The sequence below is a fragment of the Trichosurus vulpecula genome, chromosome 6 (genome assembly GCF_011100635.1).
Source record: "Trichosurus vulpecula isolate mTriVul1 chromosome 6, mTriVul1.pri, whole genome shotgun sequence".
Lineage (NCBI taxonomy): Eukaryota > Metazoa > Chordata > Mammalia > Diprotodontia > Phalangeridae > Trichosurus > Trichosurus vulpecula.
Genome location: NC_050578.1, coordinates 51481875 through 51492914, shown reverse-complemented (window position 1 = coordinate 51492914; position 11040 = coordinate 51481875). Strand labels below are relative to the sequence as shown.

The window sequence follows — 11040 nt, the reverse complement described above, 5'->3', positions numbered from 1 at the left end:
AGAACCGTAGAGGGGCTGCGGGCGGCTGGCCAGAGCAATTCAGGCTGCTGTCCTCCACGCTTCTGCCCCCCGAGCTCCAGTAGCTGCGGGAGGCGGACCCCTGCAGCTGGCAGCTCGGAGAGGGAGAAGGGCTGAGGAAAGAGCGTGCACTTCTCGGCGGCCCCCGCTGCTGTCAGCGCTGCTCCTCCCCTCCAACCTGTTCCCCTCGCTGCCGCTGCTGCTGCTGCTGCTACCTCCTTTGCGTTGCTCTAGCCCCAGCCAGTCCGCACTCTCTGGAGGGCTTCCCCTCCAGACATGGATTTACTCCTGGGACTGGTGCTCGCCTCTTCGCTCTATCTGGAGGCTTCGTCGGAGTTCGATGGAAGGTAAGCAGAACCCCTTGGAAGGGACCCACAGCTTTCAGGAGGCGGGAGACTGGGAGTGGGGGGCAGAAGGGTTTCTCGGCTCTCCACTCGGGCCAAGGAGACGTTTGTTAACAGCCTTGGCTGAGGTCGGGACCCTGTACAGACCCGAGCTAGGGAAAAGAAATCCATGAAGTCCCTTGCGGCAGTTTGCAAGCCTTTCTCACCACAGCCTACAGACGGAACGGGAGAGACACCTGTGTGGGGCAAATAACTTACTGGCCGAGTGGGGGCCGCGGGCTGCAAGGCTTCCGACCCTCCCTCCGTTACATCTCTTCCCCCGCCCCCAGTTAGGAGAGGAGGGAAGATTATTGGCGAAGAAGGATCATAGCCTGTGCGCTCTAACTAAAAAAGCCTATGCCTTCATCTCCAGTGTAGGGGAGAGTTCCAAACCAGTAGAGTACCGAACCATCTCGCTCCCCTAGGACTAGTCCACTTTTCGCCGATCTCTACCCGGAGAAGGGGAAACTTCTGAGAAGTCCCCACTAAATCCCTCCCTGGCACTGTCAGCGTCCCAAGTACACCCGGGCTGGGGGGGTGGGGGTGGGGGGAAGCCTGAAGGCCCTGGTGAAGACGCCGCGTTCTCTGGCTTTCTTTCTCCTCCTCTGAAGAGTTGGAGGCTGAAAGCACATCCCGAAAATATGGGAAAAGGGCCAGTGTCCCCCAGGGGCATGAGGTTGGGACCGCGGAGTGTGTGCTGGGTACTGAATAATGCATCTTGCACCTAACAGGGACCCGACATCTGCGTGCTTTGACAGGTTCCAACAACTCTCCTCTGGTTGCGCGCTGTCACTCAGCTGGGGCGCACTACTTCCTGCAGGCTGCGCCCTCCCTTCAGCCGGTTGCGAACAGCTGCCGGGCTCGCCCGCGGTTGACGCCGCCGGGAACCCCCTTCCTGCTAGGGCCCGATCCGGGTGTGTTTGTGCGCTCGCTTAGTTAACTCCCGGCAGCAGGCGAGCAGATTAAGCTGCTGCTTGGATCTGTATTCCAGGTGAATCAGCTAAGGGTGTCTGGTGCCCTGGGAGCGTCTGAGGGGGTCAGACAGCCTCGGGGCTCCTCTTCTTAGGCTGGTTTAACTGCTCCTGGAATTTGAACCCCGCCTCTTTACTCCCTTCCCTGCTCGCCCCCTAAAGAAACACTCCACACCTGGTTTACCTGCAGTCTCATAACGAACCTGCCACGCTGGGTTTGCTTTCTTACTGAGAACGGAGGCGGGGCTGGGAGTTAAGAGGAGATGAGGAGGAAAAAAAACGTGCAGCCACTTGGCCTATATACTTGGCTTGGGGAAACAGAAGGTTTGGGGGACTTTTTGGTGGAACGGTAAAGCGAACAACATTCCTAGCAGGAGAACTAGACTAAATGTCCTGTTCTGTTTTACTTCGTGTCCAGTATAGACAATTTCAATGCAGTTTTTACAGTCCCGATTCCGATTAGGAATTCATCAAATACACATGTGCACAAAATCTTATGAATCCTAGTTTAAAATCAAAATTAGGAATAATTTTTTTTGTTGTTGCAAGAAACTGAAACTCCCTTAAGCTTAACTCTAGAAGAACAACCATTTACAACAACAGAAAGTGTTCAAAGGAAGAATGCATGTAAAATGAAAATCGATCAACGACCTGTGACCCTCTATTAAGTGCCTACTGTGTATCCTTAAGCTGTCAAAATATGATGAAATATTTTCCGTTTATTACTTTTAGCTTTGCAATAATAATAATAGCATTTTATAATAGTACAGGACAGTTAAGAGTTTAGAGTTTTATAAGCTCTTTCACATGCCTTATCTGATTCTTAGAACAACTGGGTCAGACAAAGGGAAGTGCCTAAGTGCTTTACAAATGTTATCTTATTTGGTCCTCACAACAACCCTGGTAGGTAAGTGCTGTTATTATGCCTCATTTTACAGTAAAGGAAACTGAGGCAGGCATGGTTTAAGTGACTTGCGCACATATGCACACAAGGTGTCTGAGGCTGGATTTGAACTTGGGTCTCCTTCACTCCAGGCTCAGGGCTGTATCCACCAGCCACCTAGCTGCTAGGAAGAGATGTTATTATTCCACTTTTATAGATGAGAAACTGAGGCTCTTGGTTAGTATTTGGCTAGTAACTCTGCAAAGCTAGGAAGACTTGAATTCAAGTCTTCAGACTCCTTTCAGTTTACACTCTTAGGCAATTATTCTACAACCTACTCTATCACTGCATAACAGTGAGTATTCTTGACAAAGAAAAGAAAGTTTTCTGTTTCTTTCTAGCTAGTCAGTTATCTCCAAGACAATTAGAAAGAAAATTTTTGTAAACTTTTTTGTCTTGTTGCTAAGATTTTTCTCAAGTGCTTTTAAAAGTTCTCAAGAAATGTTAAAAGGCATCTCTTCAAATCACTTCTATCTTATTCTCACTATATCCAGGGTGGGCAAAGATAATCTCTTTCTTTTCTTTTTCCATATTTATATAAGAGAGAAAGTAAAGTTTATTCTTTGTTCTTTGTTTTGGCAAATTTATGGCTGATATTTAATCACCTATGTAGAATCCCTCAGAGCTTTTGATTTTGTCCATGACTGGTTATAGGTCATTAGGAACAAGGTTTTAACACTCATCCTATGACTTTGGGCACTGAGTATCCAAGGCATTTTGTTTTAGCTTCTAAAGAGGGATTATGCACTATTTAAGGTTTTCACTGTGGGAGTTAAGTCATAATTAATATTACTGTGAAAGCAAGCTCAACTCTCATCCTTCTAAAAGTTTGATTTTAAAAATTTTCATTGACGACAGGCTTGGCAGAGAGATTTATGTTATGTTATTTCTAAGAAATTCATGAAGAAGTTGTTTTTAACCTCCAAGATGTGTTTGTCTGATTTTTCTTTTCTTTCCCCGTTTTTGTAGGTGGCCCAGGCAAATAGTGTCCTCCATTGGACTATGCCGTTATGGCAGTAGGATTGATTGCTGCTGGGGCTGGGCCCGCCAGTCATGGGGACAGTGTCAGCGTGAGTATTGTCACTGCTGGGGCTTTTAGCCACCTGGGAGGAGGGGCTTTTCACAGTCATTAATGGCTTTCACTCTGTACAGTGCAGGGCTTATTACTGAACAGGGCTTGGCACGTGCAGGTCTGATGTTTAAGTTTTCATGTACAGTCTCAGATTCCTTATCTTGCCCTTTCCCAATCTGACCTCCCTTTGTTATGATGCCAATTCTGTTGTTCATAGAGAACCACCCAGGACTTCCCACTTAATTGTTTGTCCCTAATATTTCTAGCTTCTGCTTTCTCATCAAATTTGCTTCTCATTGCTCCAGACTTCAAGATGGGGCAAGATAATGAGTCTAGACTGTATTTACATTAAATAAACCTTGAACCTGATGACTCTAATGCAGTATTTGCCACAGCTGTTGTGTAATGTAAGGTGGCCCATTTAGAGAACATGTTCTTGAAGCCATGCAGTATAATCTGAATGGCTCACCCAACACAAATCAAATTTCATAGCAACTAAATGAAATACCAATTCCAAATTCTATACTGTTAAATCAATGCCATCTAAGCTATGCCTAGTCCACATATTGGTTTCACTTTTTCCACAATCATTAAAAAAACATTTTATAGAAAGGTCGAATCCACAGTTATATCACATGAGCTGAGTAAGGTCAAATTCAAGATTACAACATTTTTCTTTTAATGTAAAAATTTTAAAGCTAGGAATCCCCACTCCATAACCCAAGCTATCTAAATGACGATCACAGAATTGCTCACCCGAGCGCTGGGGTCCCTACGATATCTCCAAGACTTAAGAGAACTGGACTGGGCATGCCAACCCTGGAAATTTGTCAATACCAGATTAGAATCTGGTAGCAAATATACTCTGTAGGCATAATTCAAAAGACAGATCAGTTGGAAGACTGGAAAGGAAGGAGGACAAATTTGGAAAGGAAGGGTTGCCATCTTAGAATCTAGTGACGATGAGTATAAAAGCAAACTTATGTGCACAAAAGCGAGGAGTTTTTATAGCAATTTTAAGCTTTGGAATGATTTCAGCATCATACCTTTCCTAAGTTTTAGAAGAGAGAGCGTGTGATAAGGCTTATTCATGTTGATGAGGCTACGTTTAGCCTTATTTTGTAGTATGTTCAGGATATTTAAAGAGTAGTTGGCAAAGAAGTAGTAATATCATGCCTTATTAATGTCTTTATATGGAAACAGAAAGGATGGTGGCTAAGAAAGAGAAAGGTGCTGGGGGATATTTTGTGGCCTCCTAGCGTAGGGCCAGATAAGAAGACTCCTTCTGCAAGGCTCCAAGTCAGAGATGCTGACCTCAGAGGCACCCTATATTGGCAAGAGGAGGGGGAAGGGATGGGTGTGCTGGCAGCCTCTATTCCTGGGTGGTCAGCTGGTGCAGTTACTCTCAAGGGATGGCAATGATTTCCTGTTGCTCTGCGGATAGCTCCATTTCCAGGGAACTTCCATCGTGAATCCCAGTGGCAAGTTGGATGAATGTAGTTCCTCAGCCCCACCCAGAATAAGCAGCCACATTGGCAAGATGCCCAGGAGCAGGAGGGGAGAGAATCTTACTCTGAGGCAGAGTGCCGGTGGGAAAGCAGAGGAGTTAAGAGTACATGTATCTTTAGCTAGAATGTGCTATTGGAGCATTCTGAGCAGAGAATGCCATGTGCTCCTTGGAGGGCCACCACATTCACCATGGGATGCCAGAGGTGGCATCACCAGCTATTCCACAATTCCTCTTTCCCATGTCCCTTTTCCCCTAACTTGGAATTTGTACCTGAATTATTTTCAAAGTCCTGTAACGATCACAGTGACAATGTAAAGTTGAAGAGGCCATGCTGGTGAGCGAGTCTTTCTGTGATAAGATTCTTAACAGCCATTGGGGACAAAAAAATCTTCAGGAGCAGTCAGAAATGATATTCTAACTTTTATTAATTTTTCCACTGGATGTATTAAAAAAATAAGTCCTAAACAAGTCATCATAAGTGTCATAGTCATGGAAGTTTGAGCTGGTGTTCCCTCTGAGGTGCACCCCTAAGTAGAGATCCATCACATGTCATGTTCTGGATTTCTGCCACATCTTCAGCTTCTATCTGCTCAGTATCTCTTCCATCCCTTTTGAAGTATTAGAAGAATGTCTGTGAACAAGAATGTGGGTGGCCCATGAAACTAGCAATAAGACCTTGTCATAGTACGGGGTAAATAGATACAGGCGGACTTTCACACCTTTTCATCCTCCATCATTGTGTATATATTTATTACTTTGATATTAGAGAGCACAGTCATTTGTTCCACCCATTGATTAAAGAATTAAGAACATTGCTTTGAAAATGAAACCCTTATGTAACAATTAAATTAATTAATTAATTAACAAATAAATAAATAGCTAGCATTTATATAGCGCTTTAAAGTTGGCAAAGCACTTTATATATATTATCTCATTTGATCCTCACAATAACCCTGGGAGGTAAGTGTTATTATTATCCTCATTTTATAAAGGGGATGACTGAGGATAAGGCAGGGAGGGGTAAAGAGATTTGCTCAATACACACACTTCTGGCTGAAGCCAAATTTGAACTCAGGTCTTCCTGACTCCAAGTCTACTACTGACAGTGGGAAGAGGAGAGAAATAACTGTAGAAACTCAAGATATTGTAATATCTAGTACTTTTCACATTAAGGAATTATTCTTTTTTAAATGATGCTCCAGTCAATCTGTAAACTCAACTGTGTGAATATCCCCTCCTACGGTGTACTCAGATCATAATCCATCTAGGCCTATCCATCCTGTTTTACTCCTCCGATCCTTCCCATAAATTTACTCTGCGGAGTCCAGCCAAAGAGTTGTTGACTTTCCTCACAGTCTCTGGAGGGACACAAGTGAATTATAGGCTTGTGGCTGTTAGAAGAAAGTTGTTAGAATGGACCTTAGAGGCCAAGAGGGCCAGCCCCACCATTTCACAAATGAAGAAACTTAACCGAGGTCACACAACTAATAAATAATCAAGGCAACCCCTTTTTTTGTTTGTTTATTCACCCATTTCTCATGTGATGTCCTTCATACATACAACTTCTTCCTTATTCTTACAGCTCACAGACACTATGGGTCTTTCCACTGCCCTTTGGATGATTCTCAACTTCATTTCTTTCGGAGACTGTCATGCTCTTAACTGGTTTCACACTTTGCAGAGTCTTTCTTTTTTTCACCCTCTCATTATTCATTTTATTTATATACTTGGACTTATTAGAAGAGGTAAGCACATTTTCAAGTGTGACCTTCCTCCCATTATTCTTTCTGCCTCTCAGCACAAACATAATGTTTCTAGGTGTATACACATGCATATTCATGGCTCAAAATAATTATGAACCATATGTAACCTAGGATTTAAGCTCTTAGAATTTTGCTTCACTGAAAATTAAGTTTATGTCACCAGGAAGCAAAGTTATCAAAAACCAGCATTATGTCCACTTCCACAACTCTCTGGGCATGACAATTTTTCTTGTTTCTTTTGAAAAACATAAAATAACTCTGAGATTCGCTGGGTTGCTGCCATAGAATAAAACCACTCTTGAAGAAAGAAGGGCCAAGTACTTCCTCCATGGGTCTATTGGCAGCATTTAAAATGAAAGGGTGGTTTAGCTTTTTTTTTTTTTTAATGACTAGAGATTGATTTTGCTTCATCTGTGGTTTCTTTAAGAATCCCATGCATTTCTTGCATATTCAAAACTAGAGCATAACCACACTAATTGTCCCATTTGGGGATGCTTGAGTATTAGTTGGAAGCTTCCCCACTACGTGTTTCACAATTATGTGGGGACCCTGCTTCTATAGAATTCCCACATATAGCTTTGTGAATGTTATGATATATCGGAACAATAGAATATAGAAGATATGTGTAGGGAGTTGGAGAATATTCCATATCTACACAATAAGTGAAATAGTGAAAAAAAAAAAACCCAAACACTGGCCTATGAATTAGGAATCCTTGATTTTAGCCGTCATTTAACTTTACAGTTTGCCATCTATAGGAAGGAGCAAGGTGGGTATTAGTGAGTGTGCTGGACTTGGAGTCAGCGAGTCTTGAATTCAAATTCTGCCTCAGATACCCTCAGCAAGCCACTTAAGCTTTCTTGGCTTCTTTTCCCTTATCTGTAAAATGGGAAGATTAATAGCACATACCTGCCAGGGTTGTTGTGAGGATCAAATAGGATTACACACACAAACCATTTTGCATGCCGTAGGGAACTGGCTAGGTAATCTACTTCTAGGCATCTCAAAGGAAGCACATCAGGAAAAAAATTTTGTGAAAACTATACAGTCTTTCAGAAAGCTCAAAGCATTACCATATTTAGTCATGGGAATTTACTTATAATAGTTATAATACTTATAATAGTTGTCTTATAATAGTTGAATGTGACATCAGAGGTCCCCCCCATAGAAAATGTCAGAGGTTAGGAAATTCATTTCTTAAAAAAATTTTTTTGTAAGTGAGAGGCTCTAAATTTCAGCCAACTAAGGCTGTGCTTGTTAGGAAGAGAGGAAGTTTGAGTGCCAAGGTCACTTTATGGAAGATGCCCTTGTTCTTTTTTCTCAAAATAGAAAGAGAAAAAAAATCGTTAGTTGGCATGCTCAGCAGATTCTAATGGGCCCCATGTTCCAGACTCCAGAGCACGGATGCTTTTATGAAGAGGTATGGGTTGGGCATTAGTGAGACCTTTCTTTGGATCTCAGAATTGAGAGTCATATGTTGAAAGTGAACACATTACATGTTATTTTTAAGTTGCTAACATGCTGTCTTCATAATTGTCATGTCCCATTCTGTAGTTCTGGGGTTCTTAAGTACTTTGTGTCTCTGGACCCCTTTGGCAATCTGATGAAACCCATGGACCGTTTCTCAGAATAGTGTTTGTAAATGCATGAAACAGAATACCTAGGACTACTAATGAAACCAGTAATGGTGAAATGTATTTTTTAAACAAATTTGTGGATCCCAGAACCTCTCCTATAGAGGAAAATGGAAGCAACTTAGCCAACAAGATATTGGAGTTGCTAAGAATAATTTTCCCTACAACCCTATCCAATCACATTCAGCCCAGAAGCCTCCTTTCCATTATTTTATCAGGCCCGGGAAGGAAGCTAAGAAAAGGAAGGATCAGAAAGGCTACTGGAGGGACATCAAAGCTGTGGTCATGTTTCCTGCCCACACCTCTTTCCTAATCCAACATCATCGCCTCAGAACACACAACCTTTTGCAGGGACAGACATCATGCACTGAGAATTAAGGCAAAAAGGGACCGCCATCCCTCCATCTCTCCTATTATTTGGTTTTTGTTTGTGTTCTTGACTCATAAGTGATAAGAAGAAATGGTGCATTGAATATATATAGTTATCAAATTGGCTGGAAATATACATTCATTAAATGTTAGAGCAACTTTTATTGTAAAGAAAACATTGGGTGTTTATCACAGAATAGAATAATAGAGTTTGGGAGCTGGAAGAGACCATGTCCATCACCTAATTCCAACTTGTTAATCTTATAAATGAGGAAATTAAAGTTTAGAAAGGGCAATTATTTGTCAAGGTCAAAGAGAGAGTCCTAGAGTAAAGTCAGTTAGGGCTGCATTAAAAGTGCTGCTGCTTAAGTAGTTTCAACCGATGATCACAAAATATTCTTGCTTCCTAATTTGTACCATTTCTCTCCTTTTAAAGCTTTTCAGTATCTTAATAGTCAGTTTTAACTGTATTAGCATTCACTTTACTTCATTGAAGCTAATGGAGAGCTCAGGCCAAAGTTATTCATCCATACTAGAGGAAATGGATTTAAAGCCTGGCTTTTAGAATAATCTATAAGTTAAGTGATTTCTCTGAAATATTTAGAAAAACATGCAGAATTCTTAGGCCTTATGTTTTCTTATAGTAATCTCTGACCACAGTATTTTCGCTCACAAATTTGGCTATGTATGTGGTAGCAATTCTGTATAGAAAGCATTGTACAAATGTGAAAACACACACACACACACACACACACACACACACACACACACATATCTGGCTCCAGGTTTCAACAGAGCTATTTAGTTTCTAGATTTTGGCTGACAGTAAGCAATTTGTGGTTTCCAAAGGAAATTATGTGAAATGGGGTGGTTTGTATCATTTCTTCACAAGACAAGGTAAAACGTAGGTTTGTTTGTGTTTCATTTGGAGATTTTGGGTTGATATAAAAATCTAAACACGGAATGAATCTTTCCCTTTTACCTCTAAAAACCCAAAATTTACCTGAAAACTCTTAAAATCAAAAACTTGTGGTTATCTGTCACTAGGATTGTAGGTCATAGATCTAGAGCCAGAAAGGACCTTAACTCATTACATTCCCCTCATTTTATAGAAGAAACTGAGGTCTGTGACTCCAAGGCAATCCTTCTTTTCCACTCTACCATAATTTTTTCTTTGTTGTTGTTCCGTCCTGTCCAACTCCTTGTGACCTCATTTGGGGTCTGTTTGGGTTTGGGTTTTTTTTTTTTTTGGTAAAGATACTGGAGTGGTTCACCATTTTCTTCTCCATCTCATTTTACAGATGAGGAACTGAGGCAAACAGGGTTAAGTGACTTGCCCAGGGTCACACAGGTCATAAGTGTGTGAGGCTGGATTTGAAATCACAAAGATGATTCTCCCTGACTCCGGACAGGCCCAGTACTCTATCCACTGTGCCTTCTAGCTGCCCCACTAGCCCTCCACTAACCACGTTAGGTTGATGAGAAGGCTACTGTAAAACTGGTGCCAATGTATGAAACCAGTTGAAGTTTGGAAATGTGTTAAAGCTATCAGAGAGAGGTTAATATCATTAATATACACCCCAGCTAGGACCAGACCTTATCTCAAATGGGCAGGCAACAAGCATTTATTAAGCACTTATTGTATGCCTGGCACCGTGTTAAGCTCTAAGGCTATAGATAGAAGCAAAAAGAAAGACAGCCCCTGCCCCCAAGGAGCAGACATTCTAAAGGAGGAAGGTGAAAATCACGAAGGTGGAAGTGGAGAGAAGGTACCCACCTGGGGACAAAGTTCAGAGTTAGAAAGCCCGCTGGGAGAGGAATAAAGGATAGTCTGCCTGGGCCCCTCCTTTAAATGCCCAGCTGGAAAGAACTAATCGATGGGGATGGGGGAGGGTGTGCAGCATTGCCAAGGGGTGTTTCTAGGTGAGAAGGGAACAACAGGGATAAATAATTAACCTATTAAGGAGTAGTTATAATTTCCATTTCTATTGCTAAAGACCCCAGCTTTAATATTGTATAGCTCTAAGTAAAAGAAACTATTTGAATTTCCCAAATCACCAATTCTGTACTAGACAAGCTGGGTTCTACGAGGGGTGTGCTGGAGGCTGGCTGTTAAATTTTCAGTGTGAGCATTTACACCTTGGAAATCCTCAAGGCTAAAAATCAGGGCTTCATTTATTGTTTTGTAGATCGTCTAGATTTAAGAAAGTGAAAGGAGAAAATGGTAATAATGCAGATTAAACTTAAAAGTGTGCCAAGGGTATATTCACCCAGCCCCCACCCCTGCCCTGACTCTAACTCATTCACCAGCAGCCCGGGCACTCAGAAAACATTTTCATTTGCTTAAAAACCAGATTCGTTTAACCTTATCAACTGG

The 11040-nt window shown here is 42.1% G+C and overlaps 1 protein-coding gene across 5 annotated transcripts in view; it reads left to right on the top strand.

The window, feature by feature from the left end:
- The first annotated feature begins 294 nt into the window (after positions 1–294).
- NPNT (nephronectin) overlaps positions 295–11040 on the top strand; it is a 113504-nt gene continuing 102758 nt past the window's right edge. For all 5 annotated transcript variants that reach the window (XM_036762324.1, XM_036762322.1, XM_036762323.1 and 2 more), the window contains exons 1-2: positions 295–365; positions 3285–3385. In XM_036762324.1, the coding sequence (XP_036618219.1) occupies positions 295–365; positions 3285–3385 (172 nt within the window). The remainder of the gene's footprint in view (positions 366–3284; positions 3386–11040) is intronic.